At 46.4% G+C, this 20,497-nt stretch overlaps 1 protein-coding gene across 7 annotated transcripts in view; it reads left to right on the plus strand.

Annotated features, from left to right (window-relative positions):
* The window catches only part of pitpnm3 (PITPNM family member 3), an 856,450-nt gene extending 836,210 nt beyond the window's left edge, over nt 1-20,240 (plus strand). For all 7 annotated transcript variants that reach the window (XM_038814215.1, XM_038814218.1, XM_038814216.1 and 4 more), the window contains 4 exons: nt 116-265; nt 6,295-6,478; nt 9,198-9,326; nt 13,058-20,240. In XM_038814215.1, coding sequence (XP_038670143.1) covers nt 116-265; nt 6,295-6,478; nt 9,198-9,326; nt 13,058-13,363 — 769 coding nt within the window. In that variant the 3' untranslated portion in view covers nt 13,364-20,240. The remainder of the gene's footprint in view (nt 1-115; nt 266-6,294; nt 6,479-9,197; nt 9,327-13,057) is intronic.
* Nucleotides 20,241-20,497: the final 257 nt, after the last annotated feature.

Here is a 20,497-nt window from a genome sequence, read left to right on the forward strand (position 1 = left end):
GGCGCCGGAGTGTGGCGACTCGGGGATTTTCACAGTAACTTCATTGCAGTGTTAATCTAAGCCTACTTGTGACACTAATAAAGATTATTATTGTTTTTTTTCCCACCTTAACTAGAGGTGACCAGACCTTTGCAGAGAGCTACCTTACAGTGCTGCCAAAGGGGATGGAATGTGTCGTCTTCAGCATCGATGGGTCTTTTGCTGCTAGTGTCTCTATCATGGGCAGTGACCCCAAGGTCAGAGCAGGAGCTGTGGATGTGGTCAGGTATTGTCTGCACAAGCTTTCAGATTCTTCATGTTTGTGCATGTAATATTTCTGAGACTGTGCCGGTAAAAGTTTGAAACCTCTCAAGTCTGTAAGTTGCAGTAACAGAGACATATTCAAAGACATGCTTGGGAGAAATAACCTGCTCCTACAGGGTGTCTGACACCAAGGCTGTGTAACACGTTTATATCTTTTGGTTATCACCATTACAGTATAACACCCTAATGACCAGCATTATACAGGCGGCAGAAGCAATTTAACTCACTGTAATCTGTGCTCCTTTTCACAATTTTGCTCGCCCACTCAGTAAAGAGCATTAAATATGTGATTGCTACTTTCCCAGATCAGCGTGCTGAGAAAGGGTTTGAATAACTTCTTATAAAGCTGTTAATGTTCATAACTACATTTGTCTATTTATAAGCTACGAATGTTTAATGCCAAATTATTTCAATTCGCCCACTTCAAGACAATAGGTTATTAAGAACCATGCCTTCCTTCCAACAAGTCGTAATACCTGCCGTCACAAAGTTTGATCACGTTTCCTGTTTGCAGTTGCCATTGTGTATTGCAATGTTCAACAATTCCCATTCAGGTTTCCTATGTCAACTGTCTCCGTGCAGTTGCATGCTTTGAGCATTTGGTGGTTCACCATCAGTATCTCACGGGCTATGAGGAATAGGCAACAAATACTGGCTTTGCCAGCAATGTTCATATCCCAAGAATGAATTAAAAGAGGGCTTTTGACTAGCTGAATGGATAAAAGCATCGATTGCAGTAAGTGCCTTAGCGCTGAATTTTAAACCAAGCTATCACTGATACAGGATGACCACAAGGAGCATTAACAATAAAGACAACTGAGGGAATCAATGCCAGAAATTTGTTCGTCAGACCTTTACATCTCATGTTTTGATTTACGTATTCAAAAGTACAGTTCCTAACACAACTGTTTCAGGCTTTGAATAGTTTCACGGTAGAAGGTCTTTCTCCTATGATCTGAAAGTTGCACTTTTTTCTGATTTGGTTTCCTTGGATCCTTGGCCACTCTATTTTCAGGAACCTACTTACGGGATGAACCCTGGGCTTGCACAGTGATTGAACATCCTCTGAATTGACAATCGAATACAGACTAGGAATTCTTTCTGCAGCTATTGTGACGAAAGTAGTTACTTACAATTATAAGTACAAAATATTAAATGATTTAGCTGATGCCAACCAATGCAGAATTAAATGCTATTGCCCGCAAAGATTTAATTAATTAATCCGGACATCCGGTTGCGGTGATGCGGAGCTAAGCCGCACATTCGGTGGCTCCCGCTTTTTTCGGTCTTTTTGGGCTCTTTTAAGGGCCCATAGCGGTGCTGGCTGGACTTTTCCCGGTGGGGGAACACATCTGCTGTGTCTTATCTGCCGGTGGATGGACTGGACCAGGAGCGGGGCGGTCAAAAAATCGGCTTTGGAGCAAAGAAAGGTGCGAGACAGGAAAAACAAGATGGCGGCGGGCGGGGAACCGGCAGCGTGGCAGCAGTGGGCGCAGGAGCAGCAGGAGCTGCTCCATTGCTGCTTCAGAGAGCTGAAAGCTGAGCTGCTGGAACCGCTCAAGGCCTCATTGGACAAGCTCATGGCGACTCAGACGGTTCAGGGCGCAGAGATCCGTGAGTTACAGCAAAAGGCCTCGGAGAACGAGGATGAAATCCTAGGCCTGGCAGTGAAGATGGAATCGCACGAGGCGCTCCACAAAAAATGGCAAGCGAGGATGGAGGAAATGGAGAACCGCTCGCGGCGGAAGAACTTGCGGATCCTGGGCCTCCCGGAGGGGCTGGAGGGATCGGACCTGGGGGCCGATGTGGCGTTGATGCTGAACTCGCTAATGGGTGCGGGGTCCTTCCAAGGGCCCTTGGAGCTGGAGGGTGTCCATCGAGTGTTGCTGAGGATGCCCAGGCCGAACGAGTCGCCAACGGCGGTGCTGGTCAGTTTTCACTGCTTCGTCGACTGTGAGTGTGTGCTAAGATGGGCTAAACAGGAGAGGAGCAGCCGTTGGGAGAACGCAGAGATCCGGATTTATCAGGACTGGAGTGCGGAGGTGGCGACGAAAAGGGCTGGTTTTAACCGGTCGAAGGCAGTGCTCCACAAGAAAGGAATGAAGTTCGGCCTGCTCCAGCCGGCACGCCTCTGGGTCACTTATAAAGACCGCCAGCTCTGCGTTGACTCCCCGGAAGATGACTGGGCCTTTGTCCAGGCAGAGAAGCTGGATTCGAACTGAGGACTGTGGGGGGGGGGGGGGGGGGGGGGGGGGGGGGGGGGGGTTTGGGGACTGATGTGTGTTGTCCGGGGCTTTGTTCTCCCTGATACTTCTTTGTTGGTCCCTTTTTTTTTTCTCTTTTTGGGGCTTTTTGATTGTTTATTTTGGTGCCTTTTTTGTTGGTGGAGGGTTGGGGAGTTGTGTTGCAGGCCCGTTGGGTCGCGCGCCCTTTTCTTTCCCGCGTTTTGGATCGGGGGGCGGGGTTTCAGATGGGAGCGCGGGCTTTTTTCCCGTGCTGGAGGCAGAGTGGGAGGGGCCTGCACCAGGCAGGGGGAGTGGCGGTTGTGTCACACCGGGGGTGTCGTTGGGATGGTGGGAGCAGCCGGGGTCAGCAGGAGTCGGCTGACTTACGGAAGTACGACGAGAGGGGTAACGCAGCTAGGGGGAGCCCTAGCTAAGGGGGGGGGGGGGAGGTAGGTCTGGAAGGGCTGAAGGGGAACAGATGGTGATGGGGGGTCGAGATGGGGATCTGCCACCGTGGGGAACGGGCCGGGGGGGTACTGCGGGCACGTGGTGGGCCGAGGGAGAGTTATGGCTGACCGGCGCAGAGGGAGGGGGAAGACCCCCCTGATTCGTCTGGTCACATGGAATATAAGGGGGCTGAATGGACCGGTGAAGCGGGCCCGGGTGATGGCGCACTTGAAGAGGCTAGGGGTGGACGTGGCTATACTCCAGGAAACGCACCTTAGGGTGGCAGATCATGTTAGGCTGAGAAGAGGGTGGGTTGGACAAGTGTTCCATTCGGGGTTAGATGTAAGGAACCGGGGGGGGTGGCGATTTTGGTGGGAAAGAGCTTGTCGTTTGTGGCGTCGAGTGTGGTGGCGGATAGCTGTAGCAGATACGTAATGGTGAGCGGTAGACTTCAAGGGGAGCGGGTGGTGCTGGTCAATGTGTACGCCCCAAATTGGGACGATGCAGGCTTCATGCGGCGCATGCTGAGCCGTTCCAGACCTGGAGACGGGGGGGGGGGCTTGATAATGGGAAGTGATTTTAATACAGCGCTGGACCCGGCCCTGGATCGTTCGGGGTCCAGGAACGGTAAGAGGCCGGCGGCGGCCATAGTGTTGAGGGGGTTTATGGACCAGATGGGAGGGGTGGACCCTTGGAGGTTTATGAGGTTTATGTAGGGAGTTCTCGTTTTTCTCCCACGCCCATAAGGCTTACTCCCGGATCGACTTTTTTGTCTTCAGCAGGGTGCTGATCCCGAGGGTGGTAGGGGCGGAGTACTTGGCGATAGTCATATCAGACCATGCTCCGCATTGGGTGGACCTGGAGCTGGAGGAGGGGAAGGATCAACGCCCGCTGCGGAGGTTAGATGTGGGGCTGCTGTCGGATGAGGAGGTATGTGGGCGGGTCCGTAGGTGTATAGAGGGGTATTTGGAAGCTAATGATGGGGGTGGTCTGGGAGGCGTTGAAGGCGGTGGTTAGAGGGGAGATGATTTCCATTAGGGCACACAGGGAGAGGGGGGAGAAAAATGAGGGGGAGAGGTTGGTGGAAGAAATGGTAAGGATGGACCGGAGGTACGCGGAGGTCCCGGAAGAGGGGCTTTTGAGGAAGCGTCGTAGTCTCCAAGCGGAGTTTGACATATTGACCACCTGGAAAGCGGAGGCGCAGTGGAGGAGGGCGCAGGGGGTGGTATATGAGTACAGGGAGAAGGCAAGTCGGATGCTGGCCCACCAGCTCCGGAAGCGGGAGGCGGCGAGGGAGATAGGTGGTGTTAGAGATGCAGGAGGGAACCTGGCGCGGAGTGCAAGGGGCATTAACTGGGTGTTCAGGTCCTTTTATGAGGCATTGTACCAGTCGGTGTCCCCTGGGGAGGAGGGTGGGATGGACCGCTTCTTGGACAAGCTGGAGTTCCCGAGAGTGGGGGAGGAGCGGATGGAGGGTCTGGGGGCCCCAATCGAGTTGGAGGAGCTGATCAAGGCGTTGGGGAGTATGCAGTCAGGGAAGGCACCGGGGCCAGCCGAGTTCCCGGTGGAATTTTATAAAAAGTTCTCATACCTGCTCGGCCTGCTGTTAATGCGGACCCTGAATGAGGCAAGGGAGGGATGGCCTTGCCCCCGACGATGTCCAGAGCATTAATTTCTTTGATCTTGAAGCGGGATAAGGACTCCCTCCTTATGGGATGATGAGAAAGCTTTTGACAGGGTGGAGTGGAGCTACCTGTGGGAGGTGTTGAGGAGATTTGGGTTTGGTGAGGGATTCATTAGGTGGGTGAGGCTGTTGTACAGTGCTCCGGTGGCGAGCGCGGTGACGAATGGGAGGAGGTCGGAGGACTTTTGGCTGTCCCTTGTCTCCCCTGCTCTTCGCGTTGGCGATTGAACCCCTGGCCATGGCACTGAGGGAATCGAGGAACTGGAGGGAGATCGTGGAGGAGCACCGGCTGTCGCTGTACGCGGACGATTTATTGCTGTACATTACGGATCCGGCGGGGGGGATGCCAGATTTGAGGCCAAGAATGTTGGGTCCATATATTGCCTCGGTGGCAGTGAAGAAGCCCCGGATATCGTGCTAGTCAGGAGGAGCTGCAGCTTTCTCAGTCCATCCGTGTTCTTCTTCGTATGTCCACCTTGGCTGATTGATGAGCTCTACTTTTTGCCTTGCTGATTATATCATTTTGCAAGGTGTGGAGAGCTTTCTTCTTCTTGCCGGTGTGATCGTTCTCTTCGAAATCAGTTGAGATTGATGTCGGAATTTTGGATATATTGTATTATATATATTTGGTGCAGTAAGGTTTAAAAGTCTGGGTTAGTGTGTGTGACTGCTGCAGTGTGTGACGTTTTTAAGAATCCTGGTTTGCAAGACAAAGGTTTTTTCAACCAGAGGTGCAATTAAAGCATCGTAAAAGTTTGGGCTAGTGGATTATTATTTATATTAAGAAGGTTCCCTGTGGAGTAATTAATTGATAATAATAATCTTTACTGTCATAAGTAGGTCCACGTTAACATTGGAATGACGTTACTGTGAAAAGCCCCTACTCCGGTGCCTGTTTGGGTACACAGAGGGAGAATTTCAGAATGTCCAAATTACCTAACAGCATGTCTTTCAGGACTTGCGGGAGGAAACCGGAGCACCCGGAGGAAACCCACGCAGACACGGGGCGAACATGCAGACTCCGCACAGACAGTGACCCAAGCCAGGAATCAAACCTGGGACCCTGGTGCTGTGAAGCAACAGTGATAACCACTGTGCTACCATGCCAACCATAGAGACACTGTGCACGATTCTGCAACCATGTCGCACCCGGCATGGATCTGGGCAGGCCGGGTGAATAGCGGGAGAGAGTCAAATTTGAATAAAAATTATTTTTAAAAAAATATTTAATTAATCCTTCTTGTAAAAAAAAATTCTGAAATTATTGATGGGAGAAACTTTGCCAGGGAACTACAACAATACGATGGTCATTAAAAAATAATTTTGGGTTAGACTTTCAATTTGCCGCCTGGGCCTTAGACTGAGATTATAGGTCGGTCCCAGTTATAAAAACTACCCAATATTCATTTCCAATGAAATCTCCCTTTATTAAAGAAGGCGCAACATTATTCTGACATATGGTACCTTCTGTTGGCTTCAATGTAGGAACCGGGAAAACCACAGGCAAGATCTGGAACGGACAGACCAAATGAATTTCATTCAGTAACAGCTGTAACATTGATTTTTCATTTGTAGTGTTGCGTTTCTTTTTAAGGCAAGGATGTTGCACTAAATGAAAGCTTCTTCTTTCTAAAGACACTGGCAGGACCTGGGCTACCTAATAATTTACATTACTGGTCGTCCAGACATGCAGAAGCAGCGAGTGGTGTCCTGGCTGGGTCAACATAACTTTCCTCAGGGTATGATCTTCTTCTCGGAAGGCCTGGTCCATGACCCCCTGCGACAAAAAACGATCTTCTTACGCAACCTCGTGCAAGAGGTAATCTTTGTTTAGGTGCTAAGTATGAGTACCCCCTCGGAAGGCAATTGAAAAACAGTATATGATGCAACAGTCCAGTATGTTTCTGGTCAAGTTGAGGATTTCAGGCTGATGTAGGTAACGTGCCTTCTTTCATTTTTTAAAATCAGTTGCGTTTGGAGAGAGGAAATGGATTAGCACTTTTCATTTGGGTTCGAAGCTAGCCAAGATGGATGGGTTGAAATGCTCTTTTGTCTGTGTGAGGGAAAAGGGTCCAAGTGGAAGGTAGGATATGATGTGAGATGAACTCAAATAGGTTCAGCTGAGTTCGGAGCAAGCACAAGGTTGCTTGTAATTTGAGACTAAATGAGACTTGGATAGAATCATAGAATCCCTAAGGTGCAGAAGGAGACTATTCGGCCCATTGCGTCTGCACTGACCCTCTGAAAGAGCAACCCACCTAGGCCCACTCACCTGCCCTATCGCCGTAACCCCACCTACCCTACAAAGCCCTGGACTCTAGGGGCACTTTATCATGGCCAATCCACCTAACTTTTTATTTCATAGAATTTACAGTGCAGAAGGAGGCCATTTGACCCATCGAGTCTGCTCCGGCTCTTGGAAAGAGCACCCTACCCAACCACACACCTCCACCCTATCCCCATAACCCAGTAGCCCCACCCAACATTAAGGGCAATTTTGGACACTAAGGGGCAATTTAGCATGGCCAATCCACCTAACCTGCACATCTTTAGACTGTGGGAGGAAAACGGAGCACCCGGAGGAAACCCACGCAGACACGGGGAGAACGTGCAATCTCCACACAGTCACCCAAGGCCGGAGTTGATCCCGAGACCCTGGTGCTAACCACTGTGTCACTATGCTACCCTTGAAGCTAAATTGATAGTCTCCCTCCATGATGCCGCAATGATCAGTGGTGTGAGAAAACGTGTTGGAAGAGTTGTGAGAGATAGCTTTATGATTTGAAAATGCTCTATACTGGCACAGGGTCAAAAACAAGAGTTTCATCCTCAATTGCTTATATAGCTGTTGCTTAGTATTTACTGGATAAGCAGAACCTGTTCCATAGCAGAGGGAACCTCCTGCTGTGAGGGTCCTATTGTGTTATTCTTAAAGGGGCTGCCGTTTTTAACCATGTTGAACTGCAACATCTGAACCCAAAGGGTTAAAACAAACAGGATTTTTGCAATTATTATTCCTCTGCTGAGTATAAATTTCAGCTATCCTGTCCTGGGGAAAGGTGTGCTTCACACATAGTGTGGAAGGGTAAACCAGAGGCTATCTGTCCTGTTATAGAATGGCACGGGCTGTGGCTTGTCTGCATGTTTAGCCACAACAGTGCCTGGCACACACAACCATAAAAGCCTTAAAACGTCAACTTGATAGAGGTATTCAAAAGCACGAGGGGTCAGGACAGGGTAAAGAAAGAAAAACTGTTCCCAATTGGTGAAAAGATTGTGAGCCAGAGGGCACAGATTGAAGGAAATTGGCAAATGAAGCAACGGAGACGTGAAGGGAAACTTTTTCATGCAGCAAGTGGCTAGGATCTGGAATGCGCTGCCTGAGAGTGTGGTAGTAGCAGGTTCGATCGAGGCGTGGAAGAGGGAAATTAGACTGGACAGGAAGAATGTGCAGGGCTACAGGGGAAGGCGGGGACGTGGCGCTAGTGAATTACTCCTTCAAGAGGGTCCACATGAATACGATGGGCTGAATGGTCTGCTTCTGTGCTGTAACCATTCTGTGATTCTGTGACATAAAGAAATTATGATGTTTTAAATCTATAATGAACATATTTTGTTAACATGCGCCACCAATGGTTGCTGAATGAAAAGGACAAGTTAAAAACTGATTCCATCACTGTTTTAATCTTGCACAATCAAATACTTGTTTTATGCAAGAATGCCCTTATTGACGACAGCATGCTTGGACTGAGTTAATATCTAAGAAAGAGTAGCACCTGTAAATTTGATTGTATTTGTTGTTTCTGGTTGAGCTCAAACTCACTGATTATAACAGCAGATACTAAAATCTAAGGCTGGAATTTTATGCTGATGGCAGTGGTTCTGCCACCAGGGCCAAAAATAGGGAACACATCTACTTTGGTAGGTAGTGGGACTCAGGACCACACTTTGCTGGTAGCAGACAAGTGCTGCCAGGGCTCCAATCCCTGTTGAGGACAGAGGCCAGCGCACAGGAGCAACAAGAGGACCAGGAGCTCAGCAGCATTCACTGCTGGTGGTGGCCATTGCTGGGACTGCTCCTGGAGGATGAGGGCACACTGCTGGCAACCAAGTCCTGGTGAGGGCAAGTCCCGATGTTTCTGCAGGAACAGCCCATCAGTGGACTATAGAGCGCCCATAAAGGAGGCCCCAACAGCTGGTATAGGCCCCAGCAAAGTGGAAAGAGATCCACAATTGGCCAATTAAGTAGCTCAATTGGCTCTTGGCGGGCGGGTCACCTTTCCCAATACGAGAAAAATGGCATGGCAACAGGACGTCATTTGGCACGCCGTGCATCGCCTTCCTGCACCTTTTTGCCAGACTTCCTGCCTCCCAACACATCCCCAAAGGGCTGGTAAAATCCACTCGAGTCCGAATTGGAAAGCAAGCGTTTCTTAGCTTTAAAATTATATTTCCATCTATTTTTGAGGTGCTTCATTGTTTCTGGTCCTGGCTGTGTTTCAATAACATACCACTCTGTTAATTTGATCTCCCTGCAGTCCCATATCAAGATCTCTGCTGCCTATGGCTCAATGAAAGACATTTCAGTGTACAATGTCCTGGGATTGCCAGCATCTCAAATCTTTATCGTTGGACGTCCATCCAAAAAGTATCAGAACCAATGCCAGGTAATGCGTCTCTTTAGTCCATGATAGAGTGTGCAACTAAAATGAAGAGTTCAAAGGGCTTTCGGTTTTAAATAAAATGACAAATAGAAGTGCCAAATGCACCTCATTTTTTGGGGGGTCTGTAGGCTGTCAAAAGGCTCCAGCAAACTAATGTTGCCATCTTTGCACCCCCCCCCCCCCCCCCCCCCCCCCCCCCCCCACACACACTTATCAGGTTCTTGTCTTGTTATTTATGTTCTTTCTTCCCAGTGCACAATGTCTTCCTCCATTTCACATCTGGATGCTCTACAGCTTCAACTATTATTGCAAATGTCCCTCCCCCGTGACCTACAGTTTTGTACCTCTGCTGAGGAAAGAGACCAACGTGTTGGAAATGGCTGTACTTTTAACGTACCTCTGACATTTTTTTACCTTTTTGAAAGGCATGCACTAAGGAGTTAAACAACAAAGATGGTGGGGCAGTTGTACGGGCATGGAAGTTGGAGAAGTGGCTGGATGGAAGCCAGCAAAGTTATGGAAAGCAGTGGGAGGGGGATAATTCTTTTCAGTCAAAGTAGTCTTAAGGAGCTGCAAAGTAGTGTATTTTCTTCTCAATATCTTACTTAAACAATGCATTTCTATTCCAACATTAATTCTTCCTTGAGGCCTCATTTAGGGAAGGGCCCATGTCCAATTATATGGTCTGATGCTATTTTTAGGTTAAATTTATTTTGAGATGCTAAATGCAAAATGGCCACACGAGGGTGACAAATACCAGTAGCAACATAAATCACATCTAGAGAGCAAAGAATTTAATTTTGTTATCAAAGTGCACAGCACTTTACGCTATTCAAAAACACTTTACTCTGCATTTATTTAAAGTGCAGCAGAGAAACTATTACAATCAAAAAGTACTAATATTGACGTTTCACTACATGGGTAGTTGGATATTATCAAATTGCCCATGACTTTGCCTCAATATAGAGCCCACAGTCATTCAAGCGAGTATAATTTATTATGATCAAGCAGTATTAATGAAGCCCTGTTTTTATCAACAATTGTAGGGTTTTTAAGATCATTCCCTTCATATTCACCAGCATAATAGTTACCCATCATACAAGGGCCATGAAGTTCCACTACAAGCATTAATAAGTGAAGCCTAACTTTTTTGGGGGTAGCTCTTCTGTCTGCTATTTTAAAAAAGGTACTTTAAAGGATAAACTTAGTTAATTTAATTCAATTATTTTAAGCTAGTTAATTCCTTTGTTAAGAGAACAACCAAAGAACAAAAGCATTAAATATTTGTGCATTTATATTCATTCATTCAATGCGATCTTCTGACCCCGTTGTGCACCGCGCGGATCCCGTTGCACCGGGTTCATAGCGGGAGATCCATCAGGCTCACTTAAATAAACGCGGCCCCTTTGAGGCCTCATTCCCCCGGCTCCTGGTAGTCACCAGCTGCTCTGGCGAGGCCTCACTTGGGTGCGGGTTGGTACTGTCCTCCACAAATGGAGACCAAATGTGGTAGCCACACTGGGATGCTCGGAGGTCTTGAAGCTCCCTGCGTGGTCGGGGGCAGTGCCCTAGCACTAACCTGCATACCCGCTGCAGTGCCAACCTGGCACTGGCTTTGACAACCTGGCAGTTCGTACTTGGCACTACAGGGATGCCAGGTTAGCTTTTCCAAGTTGCCAGAAGCAGGTGGCATTGCCAGAGTACCAGTGGACCTACCAAGGGATGGGGCATGAGGGGGGCTATGCCCATGAAAGCAGGTGGCAAAGGGAGGGTCTGGGGTGAAGGCAGGTATGAAGGGAGGTTATGAATGGTTGGATTGATGGTGTAGGGCTTCATGCTTGAGTGGTGGTGGTGGTGGGGGGGGGGAAGTCATGCAGACTTTTAGTGATGCCGGGGGAGGTTGCCTCTCTGGCATTGAGTGCTGGGGGTGTTTCCCAAGTCTGCAGGGGTCGAAATGTCTATGGGCAAAGGGTGTGGGGGACCCTTAACCCCACTTTGAGTTTAAAAATAGCGTGCTTATCTCGGAGGAGCCGGTCTCGCCGGCTAGCTTTGTTCCCCACTACCGGTGAGAAACTGCCCAACCTCCAAAAAAAATTGGCAAATAACAATCTTTATTAGTGTCACAAGTCGGCTCACATTAACACTGCAATGAAGTTACTGCGAAAAGCCCCTCGTCACCACATTCCGGCACGGGTACACTGAGCGAATTCAGAATGTCCAATTCACCTAACGAGCACGTCTTTCAGGACTTGTGGAAGGAAACCGGAGCACCCGGAGAAACCCCACGCAGACACGGGAAGAACGTGCAGACTCCACACAGACAGTGACCCAAGCCGGGAATTGAACCTGGGACCCTGGAGCTGTGAGGCAACAGTGCTAACCACTATGCTACCTTGCCACCCGTATTTCAGTTCGGAGACATGTCCAGCGAGCATGAGTGCTGCCTGTAAATTCTGCCTGGTGGGTAACAATGCCTTCCCTGGACCCTTCTGCCTTGTAAATCCTGCTGGCCCTCCACCCTGTCCTGACTGCACCTCTCGTAACATAGGTCCGCTTCTGGATGCTCCCTGCAGGCAGGTGGTCTCCTCTCCATTCTGGCCCTCTCTTCCTCTCCTGAGGAGGTCCGTGCAGTAGAGTAGACAATCCTCATTTTTTTAAAAAATAGACGATTGCACAGAATCATGTGCTGAAGGGTCTTCTCAGCAGAAAGCCTCGACAAATGCTGAGAATTCAAAGGGTTCTCCAAGATACCGGAAAAATTGCCAGAAACTATCTGTAAACCAACTCCCATGAAGACTCCTACCAACTGACCTTGCCAAGATCCTGTGCTTTTATCCTGCCCTGGAAACAGAATTCATGAAAAACCTGAAGGCCGTCTGACCCATGTGCTGAGAGTAAAAGTCAGAGACAATTGCTCTTTAACCGGCCTTAATTTTTTTTTTCTTTTTTAAAAATAAATTTAGAGTACCCAATTATTTTTTTCCAATTAAGGGGCAATTTAGCATGGCCAATCCACCTAACCTGCACATCTTTGGGTTGTGGGGGTGAGACCCACGCAGACACTGGGAGAACGTACAAACTCCACCCAGACAGTGACCCAGGGCCGGGATTCGAACCCGGGTCCTCAGCGCCGTAGACAGCAATGCTAACCACTGTGCCACCGTGCTGCCCCTAACTGGCCTTAATTGACCCTTAAGCTGTCAGCGAGTGGAGTTCTGACTTCTGCATGCCACTGCTGACTGAAATATCATTAAGCAGCGCGTTGATGCCCCGTTGCCTTCCCAACATCATCGAGCCACATTCCATGTTCCAACGTGTCAGCCGCGTGCCTGCTCAGTGAGCACAAAATTCTGGCCCACGTCTTTTGGTGGGGCAATCGACAACAGGGGATCATAATTTTCAAAATAGATCTCTCCCGTTCAGGAGCGAAGTAAGGAAACACTTTTTCACACATTCAGAACTCTCTCCTCGAAAGGGCTGTGGGTGTTGGGACAATTAAAGCTCTCGATGTCAGAGATAGTTAGATTTTTGTTCAGGATTGTAGCTGAGGTGCAGGTCAACTATGATCGAATTTGGGCCTAGACCCAAGCAGCTGAACAGCCTAACCCTGTTCATAGTGTTCCTATGTTCCTAGAAGTTTATTAAAACTTTAAAAACCAGAATGCAGACACTGAATGACTCGATCAGTAGCTCCCTTTTGCTTGACAGTAAATATTATTTTTCCTTCCCTGCAGTTTCTCTCTGAAGGCTATGCTGCTCACCTGGCCCAGCTGGAGTTCAGCCATCGCTCCCGCCCAAAGAAGAGCAACTCCCGAATGATTTTGCGAAAGGGCAGCTTCGGCCTCTCTGCCCAGCCTGACTTCCTTCGGAAAAGAAACCATCTGCGCAGGACTATGTCAGTGCAACAACCCGATCCGCCATCCTGCAATCCCAAGCCGGAGCGAGCACAGAGCCAACCAGAGTCCTATAAGGATGACAGACACCCCCACAGCATAGCCTGGGCCCGTAGTGGAGGCTCCAGATCTGAACCAAGCGTGTGAGCAGTGTACCATAGGCAACAGAGAGTTCCAGGCTTTATCTAGAGTCTGAAGGTGCACTGAGAAAGCTATTCTGGAGCCGCTTGTACATTCTCGTTCCAAAAGATACTGGGCTGGAATTTCCTCTTGTGTCCAATCAGTGGTGGAGGTACGTTGGGCAACACTTCCACCCTTACTAATGACCTGGCACTGACCCTGGCAAAGCTTCAGAGGTCATTTAAAGAGACAGGCTCCCCCAGGGTATTGGAAGGCCATCACTGTCGGGGGAGAAACTTTACCCTCCAGGAGGATATATTGGGAAATCAGAGATGGGAAATCGGGAGAAGCATGGCTATTGTTTCCCAATATACACTCCTGTTGGATGAGACTCCTCACTGGGTGTATGCATTCATTTTAGTATATGTGCTGCCGAAGCGAGCACAGGGTGTATGCATTCATAAACTCAACTGAATATCTCACTAGTAACTGTAGCATCTAGGCAGTCATTGAGTAATTCCTCAGTCATGCCTACAGCACAGCTGAAGTCCGAGTCCTTCCAGCATGTTAAAGGCGACTGTAACTCTCTGTTGTCAATGAGATACTCGAGGATCATTTGTGTATATTCGTATACATGTTCCTTCTATCAAACTAAGACATAGAATAACACAGTGTAATAGTGGCAGAATGTCTTGACAAGGACCGAACATTTATCAGTTCTCTCAAAGGTGCTTTTCAGAACTATAAGGGGAACCTTGAGGCCGAACATCAATCATCAATGTGGGTGTCAGCAGGGGGAGGAAACTCCAGCCTTTTTTTCCCAGATTGGTTGCTAATTATTGGATTGATGCAGGTCAGGCGGACTTCCCGTCACTTTGTTTCACTCACTCGGAAAAGCCTCTCAAAGCTTCAAGATCAAACTGACAAATAAAAAACGATTCAAACTATTTTGACAAGGCATAAGTGTAGAGCCAGGCTGCCTGAACAGGCGCAAGTGACCCAGTCTCCAGTATACAGTGGTTGTACAGCGCAAGGAGTTCTAGCACTATCCAACTCAAAAGGACTCGACTATCCAACCAGGTGAAGGAGGGGGAAAATGAGGCTTTTGAGTAACTAGATTTGCTTTGATTAAATTGATGCACCAATCAGCAAACTAAATTGTTTTCTTTAATCCTGCTAATTTGTAATAATTTAGTCAGATGTGTATTTATTCATATGAAGGCAACCTTCATTTTTGTAGCCATGTTGGATTTTTCTTCATCGTTATCTGTTCTTACAATCTGCTTCCACGAAAGACAAACCCTTTCTGTATTGAGAAGATAATGTTCCACATGAAGGATGTTTGATGAAGAGAAGGGTCCGCACTCAGTTCTCTGCTGCCTGATCTGAGTGTGTCTGATAGATTTTTTTATGTTTGCAACAACTTTTCTCTTCGTTTTTTAAAAAATTCCCTTTCAGTGTTCTGTTCGTTTGCAGGAAAGGAATCCGCTCTTCTCCAAACAAGACTACCATTGCAAGTCACCAGGATTTAAAGAGAAATGGTAGCACACAGTTTGCCAATTTAAAAAAATTATTTAAAGGACAATTCAACAAGACATTAATGTGCAGGGGCTGGGGAATGGGTGATGGGATTATCATGTGAACGTATTGACAGGTGAAAACGCCTGGATCTTTTATTGTTGGTCATGGTTATTATGTGGCACTTAGTACCAGCCGCCTGTTAGTTCAAAGCTGAATATTGCCCAAATCTGGAGCTCAATGACTGAGCTCATCAGCAAATAATCCCATTTTTGACCTTGATAGAGTAGCTGAAAATGATTGGGCTTTGGAAGCAGTTCTGAGGAAGTCCTGGCATGGTCTGGGGCTGTGACAATTATGACCATCTTCTTATGTGTTAAGACATGGCCACCAGGAGGGAAACCCTTGCACTCAACTGCTATACTGAGTAAACACTGCCATAATATCAAAGCCAGCTACTCTCAGCTACCTTTAGCATGCAGCACTCGTGTCCATTTCGGAATGAAGGCTCTGATGAGGTGTGGAGATGACTGATGCTGGCGGAACTGGAACCAAGCAATGGTCAGCAAGATATTGATTAGTAGGTGTTGTGTGATGGCTCCTTCCATCACTTTATTGATGGACGAGAGAAGACTGGGAGATATAGCAACTGACTGGCCTAGAATGATTAGGCTGGAATTATTACAGGGATTCTCATGATCTCCTGCGATAACTTTGAGAATTCAGATAAATGGTGTAAATAGCTGTCAATGCCATCCTTGTGGTCTTTCTGCTGAAGTTACGTTGCAATATTACAACCTCTGTAGTAGTTCTACTCCAGCCATGTTTTGTGGTTAAGATGCACCTGGACAATTTTCAATAATATTGGGTAAATGCCTTTGCCATAGCTGCTTTTGGAACAGTTTGGCCAAGGGCACAGATTCTGCTGTCATGTCATCAGTGTTATAAAATGCTATTTAGGGTCACATAGCCTTCTTTATGGCCAGTTCACTCAACCGGCTCTTAATGTTATATGAAGTGAACCACAATAGCCAGACACTAGCACCTATAATAGCGGAGCTTCAGGAGGAGGCCAGGTCGGAATGCCTGTGTGGCGCTTTTAGCTGAAGAAAGAATTTTTGTCTCGTTCCTTGTGCTCAAGTAATGGTCTTCAACATGGTGGATCTTGGAGTTGTTCATGCAGCCTCCGCCTACTCTGGTGCATTGTCTAATTGTCCACCACCATGCTCATATGGTGGTGAGTTAGAACGATTTCTTCTGACCCTGCCAGTGAGAGACCATATAATTCTTTCTGGGACTTTCTACGTCTGGTATTAAGCATGTGTGTGTTGTAGTTTCAGTGTTTGATGCTACTCCCGCTGCACTCCTCACTAAACCAACGTTGGTGTCCTAGCCTGATGCTGATGGAGAGGTGAGGGATGTTTTGGGTTCAGAGTTTACAAATTATGTTGGTACATAACGCATGGCTGTTGATGCCTCACATTACCCCATGGAGACATCCCCTTGGACTGCCAGATCAGCCCTCAGTTAGGCTATTGAATAATGGAGGGTGTCCTAATTACAGGGACGGCTTGGTCGGTCTTAAAGGCTGTGCAGTGGGCACTGCTCCAAATGCTGCTGTGGATCAAAGTGTATCTGATATGGGGGTTGTGAAAACAGAATTTGGACTGCACCCGAATATTGGAATTGTACTTGATCTAACGTCAACCAAAATAGTTCAATATCAATGCCAACATATATCATCAGTCACTCACACTATGCTTTTTCTCTATTCCTCAATGGTCTTTCTCACCATCACAACATCAGTTTTGAAGGTTATTGCTTGAGCAGCTGAATGGGTAGGATGTCTATCGGGCAGATCCACTTCAAGCAAAAGTGCCTTTTACCTTCTCTCTAAATCAATCTACTGTTCCGAAATTATCCTCAAGGATAACACTGGATCCATCCAAAAAATAAACTTGTTTCCTCAATCTCCTTTTCCTGCCCACTCCAGTTTTGACTTCCAAGTCGGAGAACCCCATTTTGTCTTAGTTGAGAACATTCACTCAGCTGAGTCAGTCTCTTTCTCTTGCTGCTGTCCCATTCCTGACACCTCCGCCACTAATCACACTGAAGCTTTCACCCAGCCATTACTGGACTCGTTTTCTCTAAATACCATCTCCTTCCTAGGGCCAACTCCTGATAAAACCATCTTGTACTTCCCAGTTCTTCCTGATTCATTTCCCTTTGTCCAGCCATCCTCTCCAACCACCATCTGATTTGAAACCTCCTTCTCTTTCTCTAAAGTTTCTTAAATGCATAATTACTACTGAGTCTATTCAGATGCTTCCTACTAATCATGTTCAAATGTTTTATTCTGGTGTCTACCGTATCCACAGCACTGTTCAATGTCACCAAGTGCATGGAGTCCGTAACCAGGACGAACTTTTCTCAATCTGTACCTGACATTTGAAAGGCTTGATTACTACTGGAGACTGACATAGTCCTACTTATCCCAACATGAACAGCATGTAACAGTAACAACTGACAGCAACAGAAAATGCTGCAAAAACACAGCAGGCCTGGCATCATCTATGGAGAGAGAAGCAGAGTTATAGTCTGGAGTGAAGGACTCTTCCAGAGTCTGAAGATTCATACGGACACGAAATGGCAAGTCTATTTACTCTCTCCACCGATGCTGCCAGACTCACTCAGAGTTTTTCCAACATTTTTTGTTTTTGTTTCATATACCAGCATCTGGCTCATTTTGCTTATACCTTTCTGGCAGTGACTTCATTTTTCATCCCTATATCAATACATTGGAAAAGGTATTGAATTTATCCAATGCTGGCCATTTAGTGACCTTTCCCATAGACACAAGATCAACTTCCAGTTATCTGCTGATAACACTCAACCCTACCTCAACTCCATGACCAGTGTCCTGCTACCTGTTCAGCCTTCTACCAGTGCAGACGTGCAGGAATGTTTTTCTACTTTACGGCACATCCTTAACATTCACCTCTCCAGCTTAATCAGTCTCCGCACTGGCTACTTGGAAGTGAACCCAGCTAGCGGTGAACTTTAATCTCCAATATCCCATCCATCATTAACCACCCCTGCAACATTATTCAACTCCACCCAGACCTCACCCCCACGGTCACTGCCGTTATTGTTGCTTCAAAGCTTGTATGCAGCCCTCACTCAAATTCTTTCTAAAGAGTCACCAGAATCAAGGTGGCTTCTATTACAGCCTCTGTTCTTTTAGTCTTGCTAAAGGTGCACAGGAAAGTAGCCAAACAAACCAACACTTTCTATAATTTGTACAAATTCTATCCCCCTGCATCCTATTCCACAATAGTCCTGCTTCTGAGCATCAAGGTTCTCATCAAATCCATTGCCCTTCTGTCAGTGTCATTGCATTTAAATGCCTGTAGGCCCACCCGTGGTCCTGACATATTCTCCTGCAGACCAACATCCTAAACAGTGCTCTTCTAAATTCCACGTTTAGCCTCTTGTACATACTGCCCTCCTCTCTGCTGCACTTCCACTTCACCACACATGACAAAGCCCTCGGCTGCCTTAATCCCAATCACTGGACCACTTTTCCTAAACTTCTCCACGTTTCTCCAAGGCCTTTCTATTTGATAGTATTCTCTACCGCTGTTCTAACTGTTCCATACCAATTTCTGATCTCTTTGTGTTTGTTATGCTATTTAAGTTTGTTTTATTACAAACATTGGTACCCTTCTCCCTGGCTTCCACAGATGTTTTGATAAAATCTGGCACAAGCCGTCCAAAAATAGCCGGAGATATTTCAGTTCGTAACGATCCTTTCTTAAGATGAGGGGACATGAAATGAAAATTGCTTATTGTCACAAGTAGGCTTCAAATGAAGTTACTGTGTAAAGCCCCTAGTCGCCACATTCCGACACCTGTTCAGGGAGGCTGGTACAGTTATGTTGTCGCCCTGTTCATAAGGGGGTAGGTGTGGGTTTGCATTGTTCACATCCAGGGAAAATTGTGCCAATGACCAAAGAACTTGGGGTGAATTAGACCATTTTCCTTCATTCCTTGTGCTTCTGCTAGAATTTGGTGACACATTATTTATCTGTAAGTGTGAATGAGGCAGAACTGCTGTTACTGTGCAGTTCTTAGAATAAATCCCCGCATACTTGTTCAGAAAGACCATTTTTTCTATATAAATGGAAATGGCAACAGTTAACTACAAACTGAGTTAGCAGATGAGTGAGGTGGGGTTGAGGGCAGGGTGAAGATTTCCATGTTATCATTCATCAACCATACACACCAGACATGACATTTCTTCAGCTGATCCTGGATAATGGAGGAAACAGAAAGAACCAAGCAGAAACTGATTGTTATCCCTCACCATTCAAAAAAATCACAAGGTTGTTCGTTTGCTTAGGAAGTTAACATTTTTGGACAATGACTCAGTCCAAAAGTTCTGAGGGAGTCTGGTACTGAGAGCTTGGAAAAAGAAGCGGTATTCCAAAGTTTCATCAAAAAGTAGCTGATGAGCTAAGCCGTAAGGGTTTGTGGCAAGATAACTAGACTTCTGTGAATGGGGGGAAAAAAAAAATCCTTCTTTAGAAGCCAGAGCTGCTCTTAGTTGCCGAGGGAGCCATTCGTGTTTGGGTCACACAATCCACCATGCAAGTTAGCAGAACAAAATTAGGAGAGTAAAAAAATGATTATGATAATGATGAAGGCTCTCGTTGAACTTCAGTATATACAGGTGAGCAACATTTACATACTGACAAAGAGCAGTATGGAGCATTTCTTTCTGAAGAGCAAGTGCGTTAGATATTTATTACACTTCAGTGTTTTTGATCTGGTAACAATAGTATAATTGTTCACAAAATGTTCAAAGGTAACTGTCTGACTGTTTCACTATATTAAAGATTGCAGTGTTTCACATAGTTGCATATCTGCTTGACCAAAGTATCTCCTCATCTCTTTGCTGTTACAAAGTGCAATGTGTTGAGTATTCAATAACTTATTTTTGTATAGGTGTAAAATTGTAAACTGTGTCTTGCTTGTGCTCCTTTGTGAGATGACAGACAATGCTGTATTTTGTGTATCAGTTGGTCTAGATTTTTATGTGTACAGTTTTGCAATGCTTGTACCTCGAGATGAAAAGCCAGCTATACGATGATGGTACAGTTTCTAAGAGAATGGTTTTATTTGTTTAAATGATTTGGGACACACTTGTTTATTAAAAAGTTATAATGTGGTTTTGTACAGAAACAATTATGGAATATGGTTTCTAAGGCCTCAGCAATTTCGGATTTAAAGACTGCTGTTATTTTGAAAGACAGGAGGAGAGGGGACGAATTGAATTGATGAAAATGACCATTAAAATGGCAAGAATGCCTGAAATTAGAATCCCAATTTATTTTTCACTATTCAAAGTAAAATGGATAAGCAGCATCAGTGATATCAAATTTTAAAACGCTTTAGTCTGAACATTTTTCAGATTAGCTATTTGCAACACATTACTGCAATAGCTTGGGCAACATGGCAAACATTTAACATAAATAAAATATAAAGGACTGTTTGAAGATTTTGAATGCCATGACAGGGTAAGAGAGAGCACCAGTTCCAGACATGGCAAACATTGCCAGATCAGTTATTTTCCTGATTTTC

Source organism: Scyliorhinus canicula, chromosome 12 (assembly GCF_902713615.1).
Source record: "Scyliorhinus canicula chromosome 12, sScyCan1.1, whole genome shotgun sequence".
Classification (NCBI taxonomy): domain Eukaryota; kingdom Metazoa; phylum Chordata; class Chondrichthyes; order Carcharhiniformes; family Scyliorhinidae; genus Scyliorhinus; species Scyliorhinus canicula.